At 37.9% G+C, this 24,251-nt stretch overlaps 1 protein-coding gene across 1 annotated transcript; it reads right to left on the bottom strand.

Moving 5' to 3' along the window:
- Nucleotides 1-826: 826 nt before the first annotated feature.
- LOC140142552 (CMP-N-acetylneuraminate-poly-alpha-2,8-sialyltransferase-like) lies at nucleotides 827-23,844 on the bottom strand. Its single transcript, XM_072164547.1, has 4 exons — nucleotides 23,616-23,844; nucleotides 4,366-4,458; nucleotides 3,008-3,559; nucleotides 827-2,470 (listed from the first exon to the last, which is right to left on the bottom strand). The coding sequence occupies exons 1-4, from the start codon at nucleotides 23,771-23,773 to the stop codon at nucleotides 2,212-2,214; spliced, it is 1,062 nt and encodes a 353-aa protein (XP_072020648.1). The 5' UTR covers nucleotides 23,774-23,844; the 3' UTR covers nucleotides 827-2,211.
- Nucleotides 23,845-24,251: the final 407 nt, after the last annotated feature.

Consider the following 24,251-nt stretch of genomic DNA (forward strand, 5'->3'; position numbering starts at 1 on the left):
CCCGGAGCGGGAGCAGCCTTAGCCAGAGATTTCACGGGTGGGCAATGGCGTAGCCAGGTTTTCGTAACTGGGTGGGAGAGGGAGGGGGCACAAACTTGTTAATATAGAAGTTGTATTGTTGACGCCATTTTATGGGCTCAAGAATCTAGAAAGACCAACATTTTCCAAAATATTTTTATGTTTATATACAGGGTGAGTCAAAAATACTGCAATAGAGCAAAGAACCGATATTTATGTAAGAACCAAATCGAATTTTCCTAATATTGAAGTATTCTATAAATGCTACACTCAATGGCCACCATCTGTGAAAATATGAAGTGAATCGCAACTACCGTTTGATTTTTATGAGTCCTTTTGCTGCGATACCCAATTTCGTTCTTTGTCCACGAGGTACCATGTATTTTGAATGAGAGCACACAGTGCGCGGTAAAGGCACTATATCTGAAACTGACTTTAACTTAATTAAGGTTGATTTTTGCGTTATTCTAATTTTCTTTTTTTTCTGTTCAAACAAACTTTCTAACATTACTTTAAGTCCTTCATGCCTCACTCGACTCCAACTCCAGTTTTTAATCCCAATATGTCCAACTTACTGGATATTTTGTAATTCACTCCATTTCAATTTGCGCGCAGTTCATTTTGACATTTAAAAAACCCGCCTACAAGTTTGTATGTTTTTGATAGAGAATAAACATCTTTAAAGTAAAGGTAAAATGAAATAACAACAGATAATGTAAAGCCAAGAATTTTCCGCGTTGCGGAAATTCCGCGAAAATCGCGGAATTCGGAGGTAAAGCGGAAAACGCATTTCTGAGAAAAAAATATAAAAAAATAAGCAAAAATGACCTAGAAAAAGGAAAAAATACAATTGAAAAGAAATAAATAATATAATAAATGAAATGGGTCTTCCAAATTCATCAAAATAAAGTAAAATCCGTCATAGATTTACCGTACAACGCCTGTCCTACCTCCCATTGCAGCCATACCCAATCACCCATCCCAACTTTGCAAATCGCAATGATCGTCACAAGATTCTTGTGAAATTTTATTAGGCCTATGTCAGAAATGTGCTAAAATTACAAAGCGGAGAAAAGCGGAATTTAGCATTTGTAAAGCAGAAAATTCTTGGCTTTAAGATAATGTTTCTTCTCCTTAATCAAGACCAAGGGCAATGACACTTTGGGTGCTCCATTTTATTTTAATGCCAATGAGGTTAAGAAAATGGCAGTTGTTCCAAATCTACCTTACACAGAGTGGGCTAACATTCAAATTTTAGACGTCTCTTGGACAAACATTAAAATTGGGTAGCGCTATAAAATGTGTCATAAAAACAAAACGGTAAATGCTAATTCCTTATTTTTTCACACAAGGTCACTGATGGATATACCATATATAAAATGTTTTCAAACCTAAAAAGTTCAACTCGGTTCTTAAGTTTTTCAAACCTAAAAAGTTCAACTCGGTTCTTAAGTAAAAATGGATTCTTTTCTCTATTGCCCTTTTTTTGACTCACCCTGTACCTACCAACTTAACAGGCAGGATTGGGGGAACATGTACTTTGTTTCTTATGCAGTGCACGCCAAAATTATTGTCTATTGTTGACCCATTGTTTTTTCACCAAGGCCCGCCATCAGCCGATGGCCTATAATGTGCCGACGGCCATGATGAGCGGGGTGGGGGAGACAACCGAGCAAAAAGGACCAGCATGGTTGCATTTTGCGTAAGTCTGGACCATGGTTTTCCATTGACCCAAACGTGTGTATCCCTATACCGTACGGACCGACATAGGTAAACAAACTAACAAATAGATAAGAACATGAAGAATGGCAGATGAAAAAGGGGAAAAGAGTCGGACCGAGGAAAAAGGAAAAAGAGAGGAGAAAAGAGGAGGATAAAAATCTCGTACACTTGGAGCAATAAGGAATGCTATACGCCTCCGAAGTATATTTTGGAACTGTGCATGTTGGTTCTGAGCATAAATGGACTAATTATGATCTCTTTGCTATCCAAAGAGCAAACTGAGTCATCAAAGAATAAAAAATAGCTTTTATAAAGTAGGCTACAATGTTTTTACAATACAATACAATACAATACAATACAATTCAATACAATACGATACGATACAATACAATACAATACAATATAATACAATACAATGTAATAAAACCAAGGAAATTAAGAAAGACAGATGACCTATTCTCTGGTCTTTGGTCAATGTTCGCATCTATCTGTTACGTGTCTTATAGCTCCTTTCTTGTGTAGCTCAGTGAGTTTCAAAAATTCATTGGGCATTTTGTGTACGTTAGTGTCAAAATTAAATTCCACATCCTCATAATAATGATACTTGATAGTATTATTGTAACGATCCGTATGGAACGGATAGAAGCCGTACAGAGATATCTTGTCGCAGAATGTCACGGCTGCTGTGAAGAGGATGAGTCCGGTACTTGGTGCCGACGTCCGCCAAACTCTAGTAAAACAAAAGAAATGGGAAATGCAGTGCAATTAGAAATCGCCTTTTCCAGCTATCAATTCTTTTGTGTAAAGTGTGCTGAGGCTTGTGGATCAACGTCTAGGCGTTGTGCCTGTGCGTAGCGCACTATAAATCACTGCATTTTTTGGCGCTTTTTTTTGCCTGAATGTGGTCTTCAACATGTTCAAGGGATGGGTAAAAGGTTTGGAAGGTTGGGATTTTATCGCTACTCCCTCAAGCAAGACTGCCCTACCCCAACCCTAAACTCTCCGTAAACAAGGACTGGACTCAAGTCTAACAAGTTGCACCCTATTCGTTAATTGTACCAATTGGTTTTGTTCTACTTAAAAAATTGTGGCAATATTCTTCCTGTCAAAAATTAGGAATTTATATTTTTTGCAGAATTGTGACAATTTTCTCATTGTCAAAAATAAGGAATGTGGAATGTTACAATTCTAGAATTGGGATAATATTCTTACTGTCAAAAATTGAAATTGGAAACACTTCTGAAGATCTGTGGTTTGCCGAGCTTACCTGCTGGAAGCCCTAACAGTTGATGTTGTTGTATATGCTACTTGAAACTTTAATCCCATCTCCTGGCTGGCATTGATGACAACTTTGAATTCTCTGGTGCCCATTTTAGGCTGCCACAAAATTGCTCTCTTCAGATCTTTCAGCCTTTGTAAGGCCAATCTCCCTTTTTTCTCATCTTCTGTTTCGTTCGTTGGTCGTTGTTCACCATTGAACGTCCTATTCATATATACCAGCAGCTCATTTGCAAGGATCTCTGCTCCCATCGCATTAACCGTCGTTATATTTTGTTTTTCACCAACATCATTTTCAAAACCTCTAATAAATGGTAGATTAGTTCGCAGCACAAAATCGTGACTGTCGATCTCCTTCCCACAGCTACTGTTCAATAGGAGTCCACTGCTACCGATTACTGCGCAGGTGCATTGTGGAGTTATGCCGTGAGTTCTGTCCAATTTTGACGGTCGGAGGGTGAAAGACATATTTACAAATTTCACTTCAGGGTCATAAATTATAATGCTTTTGCTGAGCTTGAAATACTTTTCCACCTTTTTCCTGAAAAAGAAGAAGAAAAGAAGTCGTCGCAAAATGGTATCTATGTAAATATTTAATCTTGTCTCACGTGTGATTGTAGAAAATCGCAATCACTTTCACTGGATTTCACAATACTAATTTCGTGTCTCTACAGCCTGCCTCAGAATTTGTGCAGGTAAAAAGCGCCCTATTTGGCGATTAGAAAATACTGTTGTGACATGATGCTTACATTAACGTCAACATGGTCAAGGGCGCAGTCTTAGCTCTTGAATGCCGTTTGTTCTGTTCAATGTGCTTGTTTTAATCAGGTACTGTACTGGTGTTTGGATATAACATTCTATTCAATTTCCTGAAAAGTGGCACAAAAGGGTTTTCATTCATTTGTGTTTAGTGAAGCAGATCTCTGGATTGCTGAAATTAAAATGAATGAAACAAACGGTATTTAAAAGCTAGGACTGCTCCCTTGACGTCGATGTAAGCATTATGTCACAACAGTGTTTTCTAAATATTGCCAAAGATGACGCTTTTCACTTGCACAATTTTTTTTTTGAGACAGGCTGTACTTTATGAAAAGATAACTGAAAAAATGTTACTCGGAACTGATTTTTTTTTGTATGATGGCACAACAACAATATCTGTGGCATTTTTGTGATTTTTGCAAAACTGAAAACTAAACATTTTTGTTCATATCTATCGTTACCATTGTGATTCCTCGACTCGTTTCCATTGCAAAAATGTATATAGTTTGAATTTTAACTTTTGAAATAATGAAGTCGATTAAGGTCCGTATTCTCTTCCATTACTCTCCCCTTAAGATAAATCTTTACCTCAATGACAGAAAGGCTTCTTCATTCCATTCACTAAATAGGTATCTGGCATCATGACTTGACTGGTTTCCTTCACTGGCACAGAATGAGGCTCTGAAAAAGATTTTTAAGGGAACTGGAATGAGCGTTTTGAGCGTTTCGACAGCATTTTTTGTGGGACATGAGAGCACATCAGACCTATCGAATTGCATTTTGAATACGAAGAATATCTTTCTGATATCAAATAATTTTCATTTTATGAAATTCACGATATAATACAAATTTTATGACAAATTATTAAAATTTGATATTTTTCACATTTTGAGATATAACAGTCCTCGAAGTAAATTTATAAATTTAATGATATAGTCTTAAAGTGTATGTAGCTGGGAGGAAAAGCCGACGATCAATCGAAAATTTTGACCTTTCATATTGAAGATATGGATTTTTTCCCCAAAAGACCTATTTTTGTTGGTGTTTTGGGAAAATCCATATCTTCAATACAAAAGGTCAAAATTTTCAACTGATCGTCGGCTTTTCATCCCTCCTACATACGCTTTAGGTAGAAATCATCAGATTTATAAAGTTTACTTCGAGTACTGTTAAATATCAAAAATATCAATTTTAATGATTTGCCATAAAATGTGTATTACATTGCGAATTTCAAAAAATCTAAATTATTTGATATCAGAAGGACATTCTTCGTATTCAGAATGCAATTCGATATGTCTGATGTGCTCTCATGTCCCACAATAGATACTGTCCAAACGTTCATACCCCTTCCCTTAAGCAGATAGTATTATTATACTAAATGTCTTAGACACGGTTGTCGCTCGGACCCTATGCATATGCCCTAGGAGGGGACTGACTTGCCCTATGGCTAATCTCAATTGGTGCTCATGAAAAGTGGCGAAGATATCTTTTTGACCTTGAGGGGATGGGTAGGAAATATTATTTTGAGGCCTGTATTAAGTAACCATAAAAGTTTCCAAAAAGACCTTAAAAATTTAGGTCTTTTGGGAAACTGCAGGTAATGTAAATTATAGGTCAAAATTATTTATGATGATCGGCTTTTCATCCCAGCTACATAAACTTGAAGTGAATACTATTCTACAAAGTTTACTTCGAGAACTGTTAAACATGTTAAATGTCAAAAATGTAATTTTTAATCATTTGTCATAAAGATTTGTATTATATCGCGAATTTAAAAACATATATCAGAAGGCCATTCCTCCTATTCAGAATACAATTTCGTGTGTCTGATGTGCAAAGGTGGGTGACCGAGCCGTTTTAAAAGACGGTAATCCCTCAATTTCCCATAGAACATCATAGCATTACACACATGTGCAATTCCACGGTAACTCGTATTACACTTTTGGGCATCCTTTAACAAACTTTATGCTCCAGCTTTTAAACTCATCTGAGTGGAATCTTTATTTTTTGTATTTTAATACCCAACATTCAAGGCTAGATCCTCATAGTATTGCTAAATGAAGATATCAATTTTTGTGCTTCTCAAAACCTTCGGAAAGCATCAGGACCAGATCAGGTTCCAACGAGAATCTTGAAGGAACATGCTTCCATCCTTGCACCTGTACTGCAAATCATATTTCAACAATCTCTCGACACCGGGGATATTCCTAGATCCTGAAGATTGGAGGCAAGCCAATGTAACAGTAGTCTTCAAGAAGGGTGATAGGACCCAGCCAGCCAACTATAGACCTGTCTCCCTAACATGTATTGCATGTAAAGTGTTAGAGCATATCATCTCCAGTAACATCAGAGCTCATCTAGATCAGCACAACATCCTGAATTAATTTCAGCACGGGTTTAGGAAACACCATAGTTGCGAAACTCAGCTGATATAGCAACACTGGAGGATCTAAGTAGTGGCATTGACCAGAAACAACAGATTGACTGCCTGATATTGGATTTCTCCAAAGCTTTCGATGTTGTAGCGCATAGAAGACTCATGTACAAGTTAGGATGGTATGGTATAGAAGGTACTACCAACACGTGGATTGAAAGCTGGTTAACATCTCGCACTCAGGCTGTTGCCGTCGATTGTGAGAGGTCAACGGATGCAACCGTGAATTCTGGAGTACCCCATGGAACTGTGTCAACTTGGTTTTGCTGCTCATAGATGGTGGATGTGCTCATTTTGTGCTCTCTAAAATTATCTTTATTTTCACCTTATTCTATGCATCTATATATCTCTATATGTTTTCACATGGAATATCTATCCTACCATCTTACTGATGTGATTTTTGGTCATAATTGATTGACTGGAAAGTAGTATTTTTGTGAGACTGCAGTGTCTACTTGGACCTGTTTGAAGCCCTCTGAATTTGGCAGCCTTGCCAGAATTTAGTGTGTAGGCATCTCCACCATGCCAGCATAGGCATGATAGTTGTGTTTGAATACCATCAGCCTTGAACATACGCAGGTCAGTTATACATTCTTAATGTGTTCCACAGGACTTCTCCAGCTTGCAGACATTATCATCATCACCAAATAGAGCCGTACGAACTTGAAAGATTTTAAATCCAACTACATGTTGTACATAATTTGACTTGGGTGTGGCAGCCATATTGATTCTGGAGTTCTTCATAGTCATCTCTCTGGACTATCAGGTGATCGTAAGACTTGCAAGGGACATCAAATAGATAAACACCATTACTCCATACTGTGGCATTTTTCCAGCGAACATATATTTAACCAGAAGCCTTTGTCTGACATTTTCCCGCCATAACGGCGGCCATATTGTCTTTGTTGACTTTGTATATTTAGACTCTGTATATTTATTGTCATACACAAATTGTTGTAGTTATATGTTAATTGACTGCATGACGCGCACTTCCAACCTTTGCTGTGCTCTCCCTACCTAACCCCTCTTTCTCCCTGCATGCCCTTGCCTTCCTCCCGCATGCTACTTACCCTTTGCTTGCTTTGCTATTCTTACTATACTATAAGGTTGTAGGCGCAGGAGGCAATACCATCAGCCCTCCTGTTCCTAATCGCCTCTCTGTAGTTACCAACCCCCACGTTCACGAAGATTGCTAGTCAATCGCGTATCACCTGTTACGGCTTTGCCTTGCGGCATAGTTAACAGACGGGGGCTCTGGGGGCAATACTCTATGACCTGAAGGCTGTTGGAGCAGTCTGAAGGTTATAGAGTATTGCTTGCTCGCTGTAGTGATATCTTACAGTTTCAAGAAATCTACATTAAACATCTGTAGTGACCTGTAGGGAGAGAAGTCAAGGTCCTTCGCTCTACCATGGTAAAAGACCACTGAAACCGAAAAACCATGAAGAAATCCAATAGCACTCGGGTTAAAGCCCCGACTAATAGACTAACTCCACGACCTCAGAGCCTGCAGGAAGCAGAGCATCATGATGCATCAGCCCCAAACCTAATCGGAAGGAATGATGGTCCTCCTACAGCAGGGCGAACACCATCCCGAGCCCCAATTAGAAGGACTGATGCTGACAAACCTGATGGGAATAGAGCCTTATTAAATGCGAAAAAACCATAGGTATAGGTACGTGGAATGTAAGGACACTCCACCAAGAGGGAACTTGGAACACCTTTTACATGAGTTAGATCATCTGCAATGGGAAATACTTGGGATCTCAGAAACCCACTGGTGCGACTCAGGGGAGTTTACGAAAGATGGGTATCAAATATTGAGCTCAGGAAATGAGTCCATCCACAGAAAAGGAGTTGCTATCATCCTCAACAAGACAGCTCAACGATCACTGATGGGTTATAACCCAATCTCAGAGAGACTGATATCAGCCAGACTTCGCACGCAAATTGGTGCAGCGACAATTATTCAAGCGTATGCTCCAACTTCCTCATCAACCGAAGAAGAAGCGGATCAATTTTATGATCAGCTGCAACAGACTATTGACAATACACCTTCACAAGACATCTTGATCACAATGGGAGATTTTAATTCCAAAGTTGGAACTGACTGGGAATCATGGAATGGAATACTTGGTAAATTTGGATATGGAGAGTCCAATGAAAGAGGAGAAAGGCTGCTAAACTTTTGCGCACAAAATGACCTGTGTATTTCTAACACCTGCTTCAAGCAGAAAAAAGAAAGCAGAGAGTGGACGTGGGAGTCCCCAGATGGTAAAACCAAGAACAAGATTGATTTCATCCTGATAAAGCAAAGGTGGAAAAGTAGCATTTCTATGGCCAGAAGTTTTCCCAGTGTTGACACAGGTTCCGACCACCAATTGGTACTCGCCAACTTCAAGCTTAGACTTAAAGTCAAGCCCAAACCATTGAGACAGAGTAAATATGACATTCAAAAACTTCAGGATTCTACAACCAGAAGTTCATTTGAGATCCAAATAGGGGGCAGATTTGAACCACTTCTAGATGTACCAGACACAGACCTTGAGGTGGAGGACCTATGGACTCAATAAAACAAAGCTTCAAGGAAACATCTGAAAACGTACTAGGCCTCAAGAAACCAAAGCCACAAAAGCCTTGGATTTCAGCAGAAGTACTCAAATTATGTGACGAAAGGAGAGAGATTAAGCAACAAAAGCTTACAGACAACTCAAAAACAGTAGATACAACTTCCTGAACAGAGAGATCAAAAGACAGTCAAAACAGTGTAAGGACATCTGGATCAACAATCTGTGCAAGGAGGTAGATCATTGCCACCAAGCCTCTAAAACTAGACAGGTCTACCAAACAATCAAAACCCTAACAGGGAAACAAACTCTCCGGATGAAAAGTGTAAAAGATAAAGCAGGAAATATTCTCACTGACGAGGAAAAAATCAAGGATAGATGGAGAGAAAATTATTCGGACTTGTATAACATGCCAGGTCCAACTGACTCAACCATACTACAGACATTATCCAGTACTCAATCCAGTGATCCTGAACCAGGAATACTCAGAGAGGAAGTGGAACTAGCCTTGAAACACCTTAAGGAAGGGAAAGCAGCTGGACATGATGGTATCACAGCAGAGGAATTAAAAGCTGCTGGTGATACAGGAATAGACATGATACATAAATTATGCCGAAGGATCTGGGAATCCGAATGTGTACCAGAGGACTGGGGCAAAGCAATCATTGTCCCCATTTTCAAAAAGAAGGACAAATTAGACTGTGCCAACTATAGAGGCATAAGCCTACTAAGTCTCGCAGGGAAAGTCTTCTGCAGCATACTTCACAGCCGGATGAAAAAGCAAACTGAGGAGATACTCTCCGAATCACAAGCAGGGTTTAGACCAGGCCGTAGCACTGTTGACCAGCTTTTTACACTAAGACAAATAACAGAAAAATACACCGAAATAGACAAGGCGCTGTATCTCTGCTACATAGATTACCAGAAGGCCTTTGACACCGTGTGGCAAGATGGACTATGGGCAGCAATGAAGCACCTAGGTTACCCGGACAAGATAGTTCGACTCTTACAGGCTTTGTATGGCACATCGAAAAGTGCAGTGAGGGTGGACAAAGATATCACAGAGTGGTTCAGGACTGCCACAGGAGTAAGGCAGGGTTGCATCCTATCGCCACAGTTATTCAACATACTACTAGAATTAGTCATCAGTTTAGCAATCCAGGACCTGGACACTGGCATCAAAATCCAAGGCAAAACCCTTACCAATCTGCGGTTTGCCGATGACATTGTTTTAATGGCAGATTCAGAGGAAGATCTTCAATCACTTGTAACTCTAGTTCACACTCAAAGCAAGAAATTTGGCCTCACTCTAAATAAGGGGAAAACTGAAGTCCAGATCATCAACAAAGCCAGCCACCCAATAACCATCTTCATAGAAAGTGACCAACTGAAGCAAGTCCAAACCTTCACCTACCTGGGAGGAGTTATCACAGAGAATTCAACCAGTACGGAAGACATCAAACGGAGGATTGGACTGGCAATGGGAAGCATGCGGAAGTTAACCACAATATGGAAGTCAAAAGAAATTAGTATCAACACAAAAATGGAACTCTACCAGGTGCTAATCTTGTCAATAGCAACATATGGGGCAGAAGCTTGGACGCTTAAGAAAAGAGACGAGAAGAGATTGTTGGTGTTCGAGATGTCTTGTTTAAGGTGGATAATGGGAGTCTCCAGAAGAGATAGGCTACGGAACACATCAATAAGAGAGGCAACAAGCAGCCAGGTCACAATACTAGACAAAATCAAAGCCAAACAACTGTTCTACTTTGGACACATCGTACGGATGCCAAAGGACAGATACCCTAAATATGCCCTTGAAGGTAGAATACCTGGACACAGGCCTAGAGGTAGACCCCCAAAGCGCTGGCTTGACAACATAAAAAGCAGCTGCCAAGAACTTGGGATTACATCAATCTACAATGCAAGGAGTATGGTCACAAACAGAGGCATATGGACTTCCATGGTGAAACGGCTGCTAGCTCCAAGGTTCCCAGGATCCGAGGGAGGAAAGCAATAAGTCCAAGTAAGTCCAAGTATTAAGTGTTGATAGCTTGCTGTATATATATAAAGCTTCTTTATAGTGGCATATTCACAGGCAAAACTGGATATCATTGCCAGGTTAAGCTTTCTTATTGTAGCCATTTACTACCTGTGGTGTATGATTTATCCAGCACATCATTTGAATGATCAATATTCTGATACTGTAGTGTCTAATTCTAGTTTCACGAGTCATAACCATTCTCTTGCATACCTTACCAATCATACCAGGTTGCATAAATTTCAGCCTAAAGGTCTAATCAAACCAATGGTTAGGTCCAACTCCAGTGTACCCGTCAGACAATAGTTATGATTTTACTCCTTAGCTGTGTTGAAACAAATCCAGGTCCTACAACTACCAACTATCCCTGTGGTATCTGTAGTCGCAAAGTGCAAAATGACCAGCAAGCTATCAAATGTGATAGCTGCGACATATGGTACCACCGGGAGTGTGCCGTTGTAACGGACCACATATCTGATGTGTATACTCATCATTCCATCCAATTTGTCTTGGATTTGTATACAATGTGGCTTGCCTAATGTTGGTCCCAGTTTCTTTGATAACAATTACTTTGCTACTGGTAATTCCTTTGAGTCATTAACCGACGAAGTTACTGTTGATGAACCTGATGTGTGTAACTTTGTTCCACATGATACGTCCACACCAATTAAACACCAGGCAAACAAAGTGTACAGATCCAGGAAGAATTGTGTTCCTACGTTAAAATCAATGGTCATTAACTGTGATGGGCTAAAAGGGGAGAAAGGAAGATTAGATTTTCAAGCTTCAATCAAAGAGCATGCTCCTGATATAATATTTGGATGCGAGTCCAAACTTGGTTCAGGTATTCCATCTTACTCCATTTTCCTGAAGATTACAATGTTATGCGCAAGGACCGTAATCAATCAGGGGGAGGTGTATTCCTTGCTGTTAAGGGTAACTTTGTTTCTGTTGAAGAACCAGAGTTTGATGCACCTTGTGAAATTGTTTGGTCCTCCATGGAGTTTGTTAAAGCCGGTAGAGTTTTTATAGGTAGTTTTATCGAACACCAAATAATGACTTTGACCCAGTCAACCATCTTTCTGATAGCCTTGCCAAAGTTTTGAGTAAAATCAAAAGTCATTGTAATATCATCATCTGTGGTGATTTTAACTTCCCAGATATAAACTGGGAGACAGGTGAAACAAAAGGTGACAGTAGACGTAAGAAACTTCATGATGATTTCTTAGATTTTCTATCTGAGTCAGGTCTTACGCAGCTGAATACGTTGATCACAAGACCAAGATCACAAAACGTTTTAGATTTGATATGTACCAACAACCCAAATGTTGTGAGTAATATTAGAACACAACCAGGAGTGAGTGATCACGACATAGTGCTCTTTGACTTGAATTAAAAGCCCAAAAGAATGAGTAAGCCACCACGTAAGATCTACAATTTTAAGAAAGCTGCTACACAGAGCATCAAAGAAACTCTGGAGGCTAACTCTAGGGATTTTTTTCCTGAATGAACCCATGAACAAATCTGTAAATGAAAACTGGACCACATTTTAAGAACTATGTGTTAAATACAACAGAGAAGTATGTTCCCCATCAAAGCCACCCTTGGATAGATCATAGTATTGTGAAACAAATGAGGAAAAGGGATAAGTTGTATTCTGCTGCAAAGAAAACAAAATCCAAACACCTATGGGCTAGTTACAAAAAACAGCGTAACAATGTGACTGCTATCCTACGTCAGTCTTACACTCACTACATGGAAGAAGTGCTTGGGCCAAGCCTTGAAACCAGTCCAAAGAGATTTTGGTCTTTTATAAGATCCCAAAGGAAGGATGCAGTAAGTATCCCCACATTAATATCAGATGGGGAAACATGTGTCTCTGATTTATCAAAGGCTGAAGCTCTAAACAAACAGTTTTCCTCCGTATTTACTGACGAGAACTTATCTGCAATTCCTAATAAAGGGCACTCTGCCTTTTCAAGTATTCAAGATCTTGACATAGAGTTACAAGGAGTAATAAAACAGCTTACTCAGATAAACATCAACAAGGCAGGGGGACCAGACAGTAAACCAGCCAGGATGCTTCATGATTATGCTACAGAACTTGCACCGATGCTGCATTTCATCTTTCGGCAATTCTATGCAACAGGAACTTTGCCAGATGATTGGAGAAAAGCTTTTGTCACTGGCATATACAAGAAGAGAGTAAAATCTTCACCTGAGAATTACAGACCTGTTAGTTTAACTTGTATTTCATGTAAATTAATGGAACACATAGTCTTGTGGCATATCTCCAAACATCTTGCCACATATAATATCATAGTAGAAAATCAACATGGTTTCAGGGAAAAGCGCTCATGTGAAACTCAGCTGCTGGAAGCCATCCATGATTGGGCAGAATGTCTAAACAGAACCAGGCAGACTGATATTCTTATGCTAGATTTTAGCAAAGCCTTTGATAAGGTGCCGCACCAGAGGCTTGCTGCCAAATTGCACCATTATGGCATTAGAGGGAAATCGCTCCAATGGATTCAAGGTTTCATGTCAAACAGGGAACAGTGTGTTACCATGAATGGAACTTGTTCAAACTGGGCACCTGTAAAATCTGGTGTGCCCCAGGGGTCAGTGTTAGGACCCACCCTCTTCCTTATCTATATCAATGACATCACTGATAGTGTTCTATATCATGAGATAAAAGGACCAGAAGATCATGTAGCCTTAGGGACCGCTCATTATTAATGCGGGGGGGGCCGGAGGAATGTTGAGCTTTATGGGTGAAAAATACCTAACCCCCTATTGCGATGAATCAATTTCACGTAACCCCCTATTGAATCAAACAAAATCACATAACCCCCCCTTCAAGCAAACTTAAACATTAATTAATTCAGTCACAGAGATTGGGATTTTGACATTGGGGGTGATGGGGTGGGAAACAATTTCTTGAAGTCATAGCGAATCCAGCTCTTTTTGGCAACAAAATGAGTGTAGGTTTTGTACAAATGTGCGCGCAGCGCGAGGAAATTTTTGCCATCATGATTTTGAAGCTGAATTAATGAAATATGATGCAAAAGTGGAATAAATTCGCGCGAAGCTCACAAAAATTTGCAATTTTGTGACTAAAATTGCCAAATATAAGGTTAATTTGGTCAGAAACCCACATAGGCCTACATGTGATTGTATGGACCACCCCTGGCAAAATAGGGGAATTTAACCCCACCCATCCCCAGGATCTACCCCTATGCCCGTTATAGCCTACTTTTGATGAGAAAATTTATAGGTGTGTGCTTCAGTGGAGGTGGGGTGGTCATGTGGTGAGGAGTGAGAGGTGTGTGTAGCATGTGGCAGTGGCGTAGATTTCTTTTTTGACATTGGGGGATGGGGTAGGAAAAAGGAAATATTTCTTGAACTTGGTATAGTGAATCCAGCACATTTTGGCCGTTGACTATGTTTATAACTACAAATGCGCGCGAAGCGCACATTTTTTGGCCCAATTGAAGCTAAAATGGTGACATATGGTGCAAAATGGGAACAATTTTGTGCGAATAAGTCAAGTTAGACAATTGAATACATGAATACAAAAGCCACCTAAGTCCATGCGAAGTTATTTTGAAAGAAAAACCTGTGTATCATTTTAATTCCTTCAGTTAGATTTACCTGGTTAATATGGTAAGTTTTACGTGCAAATGAGTGGATTAACCTGTATTAGGTATGACGATTAGCATTTCAGGGACTTCGTGGGGTTCATTTTAAATTTTGGACTTTGAATCATATACAAAGACAACAATGTTAGAATGAGATTACCACTAGTAAGATAATACAAAATAAAGCACACAGGTATGTATAATGTTGATAAGCATTCTGCCATGTAATATAAACCACACACTTTCCTTTATTAAACCCATTTTTTTGTTCAAAAGTCATTCTCCAGCAATGAATGTGTTACAAGTGGACTTTTATACATACTGGATTTCAATCAATGTGTTACAAGACTCAAATCATGGAATTGGGTGATTCTTTCATACATGCTATTTTTCACATGCCCAATAGACACAGAGGATGAATTTGAGTTGTTCTTTCATGCATATAACAGGCCTATGTATAGCAACAATTTCCCATGCTTAACTCAATTTGGCCAAAGTATGGACTTAGGTGGCTTTTGTATTCATATATTCAATTATGTATGGTATGATTGATATTGTTACTGTATGCAAGACCTTCCAGGATTCTTGGTATTAAAAAAATAGTGAATGACTATTAAATTTCACATGACCCCCTATCAGGAAAAATAAAATCACATAACCCCCCCGGTTAGTCAAAGTGAAAATCACATAACCCCCCCTACATTTTCTCCGGCCCCCCCCTCCCACATTAATAATGAGCGGTCCCTTACAGAAAGACCTGAATGCAGTGTTTGCATGGGCAGACAAATGGCAATGTCTTTTAATGCCAGCAAATGTCAACACCTCACTGTCACTCGTAAGAAACTGCCATCAATTTTCAGCTATTGTGTTTCAAACCAAATTATTGAGAAAACGGAAAGTCACAAATATCTTGGTGTAACTATATCTAATGACCTATCATTCAAACAACATATCTCAAACATTCGAACAAAAGCTCTCAACACACTTGGAATTATTCGTCGTAACCTTGGGCCATGTTCCAAGGATGTCAAATTAAAGGCATACCAGACTCTTGTCAGACCTCAACTTGAGTATGCCGCCACAGATTGGAGTCCATACACAGCTCGTGATGTAAAACCCTTGGAAATGGTCCAGCGTCAGGCTGTTAGGTTCATTTGTGGAGAATTACATCGAAAGACAAGCGTAACACCTCTTCTGGATCAGCTGCAATTAGACCAGTTAGCCACTAGAAGAGTGATGTCTCAATGTACAATGTTTTATAAAATCCATCATGGTCTAGTTAACATCAGCTTTCCACCAAACATCAGGCTTCACCCAACCTCTGGAAGATCACACAATTTACGCTACCTTCCAGTCTTGGCTACTCGCAACACCTACAAATACTCTTTCTTTGTGAGGACAATCACAACTTGGAACAGGCTACCTGCGGAAGCAGTTGAAGCACCATCTGTCAACGTTTTCCAGGCCATAGCTCTGCCAGCAGTGAGGGTCTTGCAGCCTACTGCTACTCATCAAGTCATCTAAATCTGCTCTCCAGTTCTTTTTACTTGCACCGTTTGTTGTTCTGCACTCTGCACATTTCTGCACATTTATGAGCATCATCACCTTACTCCTTGGATAAGCTTCGCTTTGATAGGAGAACAGCACTTGAAGACTTGAAGATCAATCCTCTCTTATTGTACATCAATGATATTGCTGACAACATCTCATCCTCCATCCGATTGTTTGCTGATGATTGTCTCCTCTATCGACAAATCAACACCAAGAAGGATGCTGCACTTCTTCAAAAGGATCTTGACACAAATGTCACAGCAGAGTTCAGAATTTTCCAGTGATTTTTAATTTAGGGATTTTCCCTGATCATGGGTTGCCAGTTCAAGTCTGTATTTCACACTTTCCATATCCACAGAACTTTCTTGATTTTAATTACAATAGGATTCCCCCAGGGAGCCTATGTCAGTCCATTTAGTTCAAGTATATGGACTGTTCCATTTTCATTGTTTGCAGTTTTTCAACTTTGTGTAATAACAATAGAACATGCATAATTATTTAGGACTCTTGGTGCTACTAAGCAACCAAGATGCATTTTATTTCACTTGCATTTATGACATCTTGGATTGAAGGTGGAATTGAGTCCATCTCCAAAAAGCAATTCAATTTTTGCGATGCGTCAAATTTGTTTGTAGTTTAAATGATAGAAAGTATTGAGACTTCTATCTAGTTTTGCTTGTGAAGCAAATTGGCCAAATTTTTATTCTACAACACACCATCTGTGAGATGATCCAGAAGAGCTAGTATAGCCTGGAGTTTGTGTGATGACGTCATCTGCATTTGCTGCAAGTCAACTGAGACATAATATGAAGTGAGTAAATTTACCTATATTTATTGAAATATTTATGAAAATGCATGCTCTGTTTTTAAGTAATTATTCATCCAACCATGATTGCTGGTGATTAAAAGTTAATATTTAACTTTATCTTGTGATAGTTATGCATAGTTGTGCACATAAAATATTATCACATTTTCTATAAGAAATCATTTGAAGAAATGTTTGTTTTAATTTCACCTGAGAAATGAGAAATTTATTATAGAGACAATATTAAAAGTTGTTTGTGCTTATTCACATTATATAATCAGTACAAGAGAACTGTATGTTTGTACCAAATTTAATGATATAAATGTGAGTAATATTGTTTGAACATGTTGAGTTGAGAACTTATAGAAAACGTTTGTCAATCCCAAAATTGATACTCAACTTGATCAGAAAAGATGTTTCTGAATTTTAGTAATTTTGGAAATTTAATTTAATTTTGTGAAAGACAATCACAATTCCTTTTTATTTTTATAAATGTATTTTGGACATTGCAAATTACAAAATTTTGGTTATTTTGTGAAATCTTTTTGCAGTTCTCGACCTTTCCGTCTTGGTTAAATAACACTACCATTGCGTGCGTATAATACTGATGTATCTATGGTAGTCTGGAGAGATGATGGTTTTACAAACTCATCCAAGAACATCCAGCTGAACCTGTTTAAAGACTGTAATGAAGACTACACGCAATTTATGAACTGAATTTGTGATGAACTTCATCCACCGCCGAACATTGTCGGTATCAACTTTATTGAACTTTGAAAACTTAGATTTGCAAAGAATCATATAAATATACAAGAATTCATTATTATTTTGTTGAATTGTGAAATTATATATTTGTGTTGAATATTAGTTATCCAATTATGAGATAACTTACTTGTGGAACATTATTGAAACAATTTCATTCAAGGAAACGTCATGATTTGTTTATTTGTGAAATATTGTCAGTGAATCTGATAACAAATCAATTTGTTCTTTGAATTTGTTCCAAAGATATAATTTTTGTATTTTATGATTCTTAAATCTTACATTTTAATTGTGAACATCACAATAAGGTTGTGAAAACAAAACAATTTTGTTTTGATCTAGTGTTGAAAACCTAATTTTGGTATTTGGATAATCCTGCAATTAACTTTGTGTATTATAATAATTTATCCTAAAATTCCAAGCATACCAAAAGGGTAAAATTTTGATTCAAATATTTATTATTTGAGTGTATTACTTGATAACATAGTACGTGCAAGGTTGAAGCCTACAATCATTTATTTGGTGTATTTAATGATTGATTTCTTTTGTTGAAACTTTTGTTTATTTAATGTGGACTAGTGTCGAAAGCTCGCGTTACTAGTTAACATTAATAGTTTAAAACTTGATACAAATTTGTACATGTTTTGAACATTTGTGGTTATTAAACATGTGATGTATTATTGACAATTCATGTTTTTGAACATTTGAGATTATTAAACATGTGATGTATTATTAGCAATTTGTACAGCAATTTGTACAGCAATTGAATAATATATTGAGTTTAAAGATATAATCTTATTTAATTGGATATTGATTACTAGTTGTGAGATTGAAATATGAATATGGAATATGAATAGGAAATATAAATATTAAATTATTGTTTAAATATATTTCATCATAGTATAGTGTATATCATTTTGTGTCTAGTATTCTACTGTTTTATTATATTGTGTTCTGAAGAACACTCTTAGTCACTTGTGCACCCCGTGTATGTGACAACATTGACACAGTGGTCCAATGATTGGCAGATGAAACTCAATCCTGCAAAGTGCTCCCTTCTTCGCATCACAAACAAGAGGAAACGCATTGTCAAGTCGATCTACAATATGATGGGGACTGATCTACAAAAAGTTGAACACCATCCGTACCTGCATGGGTGTTGAACTCTCATCAAAGCTAAACTGGGGTCCACACATAAATAACATCACAGGCAAAGCCCGGAAATCTCTCAACTTCCTACAACGCAACCTACACAAATGTCCAGAGAATATCAAACAGCAGGCAGACACTTCTCTAGTAAGACCAATCTTGGAGTATTCGTGTACAGCATGGGATCCCTATCACAAGAAACACATTTCAGCCCTTGCATCAGTCCAGAAGAAAACGGCTCGTTTTGTGAAAGGGAATTATCAGTGGAAGGCCAGCGTTTCCGATTTGCTTCAGGAGCTGAATTGGTCTTCTCTTCAAGACAGAAGATCACCATTTCCGAGAAGTTTATATCTGTTGATGATATTCCTGACAGAGCAGAAACCCGTAGCCAAAGACCAAACCAATACATCAACCACGATGCCAGAACCATGACTCACAAGTATATATAGCTTCTTCCCGGGACCCCGTACCATCACCCAGTGGAACATACTTCCAGAGATCCTATAATAATGAGATAAGACACTCTCTACAAACTGCCTATACCATGCTATACCGCAGTTGAAGACAGGCAATTCGCAAGCGTCGTCGCCGGCCAAGTCTTACTACGAACGTGTAATGAGAAGATACCATAGAGTCCTACATAGAGGTCTGGGGAAGAGACGGTCCGAATTGACCTACCTTGACCTATAATTAATTAGAGAATCACATTTTTGTACCGCTCACAAAACAAAGAGTATAAGTCCGCCCACTGCTGTCAATCATTCTAATGAACAAATAAACAAGCTCTGGCAATGACGTAATCCTAATTATAAATGAGAAAATCACATTGTACATGTACTGTCTGCTGTACTAGATGTCTTCCAACAAGTGCCGGAGTGTCGCGGTCCTGATACTTCCTATGAGCGGTGGTTTAGGGAGATTGTCATTATCATGAGCACGTAACCAGTGCTATTATGCACCCTTAGTTGAGTTGTATTTAGACATTTGCGATGCCACCAGAATCTAGACGTCGATACCGATTGGTCCTGTCCAGTATGGTTTATGTAAAGGGTATTATAGATTAGGGAAAATACTGGGCCAAGTTTTTTTATCAGTGGCGTGTCCAGAGGGGGGCTTTGGGGCTAACGCCCTCGCACTTTGTTAAAAATCATGTAAAATCGGCAGTTTTTTGGCAATTTTAGCCATTCGGCCCCCGCTCTGAAAGCCCTCTGACCCCCCGCATGAACAGATCCTGGACACGCCGGTGTTTATGGCCTCTTGAAATTCATAGTTGTCTGATTCTTCTTTCCCATGTAAGCATCATTGATTTGATCTCGTGGGTTAGTTGTAATGTTTGAATTGCAAACATTACAAACTAGCCCACGAGATCAAATTAATGATGCACTTTGAGTGTTCCAGCGTATGATGGGTAGGCCTTTGTCATTCTTTTGTCTACATGTGTTTTCGCGGAAGGTGTAAAACGGGTGATGGAATGGAGTTTAAAATTTCCGCCAAGGCCGAATCATTTCACATTTTGGATGCATTGTAGCCGACGGCTTCCTAGACCCTCCCTCGGGTCCATGGAGAACGACTGGTAATGTAGATTACATAGCATTAAAAATCAACCCAATACGGAATCAGCGCTCAATGGACTTTCGCGTTCACTTATAATACGAGTATATTTCTATATTGCTGCATGGTTGACTGTGGTGGGTGTAGGGGGCCTAATTAGTGGCGTCGATTTGTGGATGAGGGGGGAGGGGTTTTTGGCATTGAAGAAAATAAGGGGGGGGTTACAGGACTTTTCATATTTTTTCATAGGGCATTATGTAATTATTTATTGTTACATTATCCAGAGATGGAACCGAACCGAGACTGGGGGCCAGTCTAACGGCTTCCCAACTAAACGCTGCTAGTCAGGTGCACTGTAGGAATGCGTGGATTTGGATTCCTCTATTGTTTGTAGCGCTATACGCTCTTTATATAGCAGCGCTTTATAAATGCTCAATATGTATGTATGTATGTAGGCCTCTTCACTTGCTTAGGTGAATATTTTTCTCAGTATTAGACGGCCGGTCTGGATTTTTGCAATTTATATTAAAAGTTCACATAGGTCCCCAAAGTTTCTTTCAAATATAGAGGCGAAACAGTAATCTTTAGTTGGGTCCTAGGTATTTTTTTACATAGATTTTTCACCATCTGTTAAGGTCTATAGGCTATTTTCACTAAATTCAAAAAATATTTTGGCGTTTATATAATTGAAATAAAATTCTCTGGCTCCTAAACCACATAAACTCTTCTTTTATACATAGGATGCTTCAGTGTTTACACATAAAAAAATATTTCCTTGAAAACCCCTCACTCGGATATTTCAAAAAGGTAACCAGGCTTCCTTAGAATGTTTAATAAATTAGCATTAAAATTGTTCTTATTTTAATAGCATTCTAGAAACTTTCGCAGTTTGGCGAAAAGAGGAGGGACTGTGTGTGGACAAACTTGATTTTAACTTCCTGCACTGAAACTGGCAACATTCTTTATTCCATCTTCTTTTCCCACAATTTTGCACCATATATTCTGCGAAAGATACACTTTCAGAATTTTCAAAAATACCTTGAAATGTATTTGTTAAAGTGTGCCAAAAGTAGATTTGAAAAAAAAAAGTTAACTTTTTTTTGGATCACCCTATAAAATGATTCATTCAATGTTTGTAACGCATTGCAAGGTATCATGCCTTTGAGTTTATTTAATGACGATTTGTATTTTATCATACTTGTGCCATATTAAAAGGTGTAGGCCCACTTAAATTAAAACACGATCTGACCTTTTATTTGTTGAGAAATTTAATAGCTTACATCATGGTTCAATCTTGAGCAAAGTTCAGCAAACTGACCGCCCGGGACTGACCGTCCAACGTTAAAGTCATCTATATACATTCTTTCCAGGATCTGTGATGTGACCCATTCACGCAACACCTGGCATATTTTGACAGGACAATATTTTAGAAAGGGCATGTGAAATGCTATAAAACTTGAATGCTTTATGCTTTGGATATGATAACCAATACCATTATATCTATATGCTATTGTATTAACTTAAAAGAGGATAATGTAATAATATAATAATAATAATAATTTATTCTTATATAGCGCATTACATCAAAGACCACAAGGCGCTTTACAATTAAAACATGTAATCAGGTATATCGAATGTCATTCTAAATACGACGAATTCTGATATTAAAATAATCTTTATTTTTGACATTCGCGATATAATATCGACAAATGTTATGGCAAATCGAAGTATAAATCTAATGATTATGTGCTTAAAGTGCAGTCGGGATAAAAAGCCGATAAAATTGAAAATTTTGACATTTCATATTGAAGATATACCGTACATTTTTCCTTCCAAAAAGACCTACATTTTTTGGTGTTTTTGTTGTTGTTGTTTGGGTGGGGGTGGGGGTGGGTGATCTATATCTTCAATACAAAAGGTCAAAAATTTATATGAGCATTATCCTAGCCCTAAACATAACCCTAACTCTAGCCCAAACCCTACTCCCTATTCCAGAAAATACAGGCCTAATTTTTTGGGAATTAAAAAATATTATCTTGTTTTGCCAAATAAAACATAGCTAAATCCTATTTAGTTCTAACTGACAATAAAAGTCAAATTTTGATATTTGGACAATTTGAGGGAAATTGGGGTTATTCCTTCATAAATTTTACACGAAATTAGGGTTAGGGTTAAGGTTAGGGTTAGTTTAGGGTTAGGATTAGGGTTAGGATTAGGGTTAGGGTTAGGATTAGGATTAGGCTTAGGGTTAGGATTAGGGTTAGAGTTAGGATTAGATTACACGAAATAATTACATGAAGGATCGACCGAAATTGGGCCAAAAACATGCAATTTTGCAATTATTGCAGTCACAAAATTCTTAGACTTTACAAAAAATATATGCATTCAAAATCTTGAATATAGTGTAAGAATGAGATCAAAATTTTGAATATGTTAAATGTTATTTTTGATAATGGGTTATGGGAAATATAAAAAAATGTGTTTTCCAAAGTCAGAATGCATAACTTGAAATTAGTTTTTGTCCAATTCTTTGGGCTTGATTGTCCCAGCATACGAAAAACACTCTGAAAACGCATGATTTTGGCCCTTATTTCCAAATATTGACCGATCATTAAAATAATATTTAACTTTCATTGCCAGTTAGAACTAAATCAAGGATTATGATTTCGCTGCGTTTCATTTGGCAAAACAGGATAATAGTGATAATTGCAGTCACAAAGGTAATTGCAGTCACAATGATATATAACAATGATAAACAATTCAATCTAAAATACAGCAATTTATAAATTATGAAATAATATCTGATTGAGATATACACTTAGCACAACCCCTAATGCTTACCCTAATCATGCTAATCTTTCCCTAACCTTAATCTTAATTAAGGTCAAAGACCCTTTTTTAGACGAATGGCCCTCAAGTTTGGACTTATGAGCTGTTTCAATGTAAATACGACCTGGCACATCAAAAATATTTGGTGTGTGTTTTCCCCCGGAATTTTAAGGAGGTGGGTCATATAGAAGCTGACGGCGTACTGGTAAAAGGGGGTCTTTTGGAGCTGCGACTCAAGTAAAATGGGGACTTTTGGAGCTGCGAACAGTCAAAATTAAGGGTAGGCCTATTTCTTGACTTTCTGGTTGAAAGTCGTCTAAATAAACAGCCTGAAATATAAGGAATAAGCAATTTTGTGGTCTTTTAGTGCTGAATTATCAAAATCAAGGGTCTTTTATAGAGCTCTAATTTAGGTCTTTTAGAGCTGTTTAATCAAAAAAAAAAAGGGGGGGTTTATATGGGTATATAGGCCTATGTTATTTATTAATGTACGGTATCGCGTTCTTACCTTGTCATCATTTCATCATGTTCATCCATGCTGCGAATGCGATTGACTGATACTCCGTTATATGAAAAAATAATTAGTATTACAAAAGTTGGTAAAATCAGCAGAACCGGGAGTCTTATACGTGCAAGCCAATCGTTGTTATCTTTCGAAGTAGACATCCTGAAACATGATAAAAACTAGTTTTTGCCCCCACTTTAATAAAAATTATTTCAAAACGTTCAATCGATGAGCTGCGATACATGTGGCCGTCGTACATGCGCGAGCATATCCTAAAAACGATTTTAATATGGATTCATCACGGCGATCGTTTTATTTATTTATTGACATTATATTTACATAAGTTTACCATTAAATTGACGCAAGGATACTAAGCAGTGAATCCGTGAAAAAGTATTTTTTATTTTTCACTGCCCACATGCACAACTTTTATGTTTTATTTAATGTGAGTTTCTGCTTGTATTAATGTAGGCCTATGCTTTTCCCCATTATTTCTTTCTTTGTGCCAACAAATAAAAATATAAAACCAAAATACATCAAATAAAAGCTGCGATTTTCTTCAAAATTCTAGCAAAATAATTGAATGGTTTCAAATCACTTGAATGCTTCAACAAAAGTAACAATTATGATAACGTTGGA

Source organism: Amphiura filiformis, chromosome 20 (assembly GCF_039555335.1).
Source record: "Amphiura filiformis chromosome 20, Afil_fr2py, whole genome shotgun sequence".
NCBI lineage: Eukaryota > Metazoa > Echinodermata > Ophiuroidea > Amphilepidida > Amphiuridae > Amphiura > Amphiura filiformis.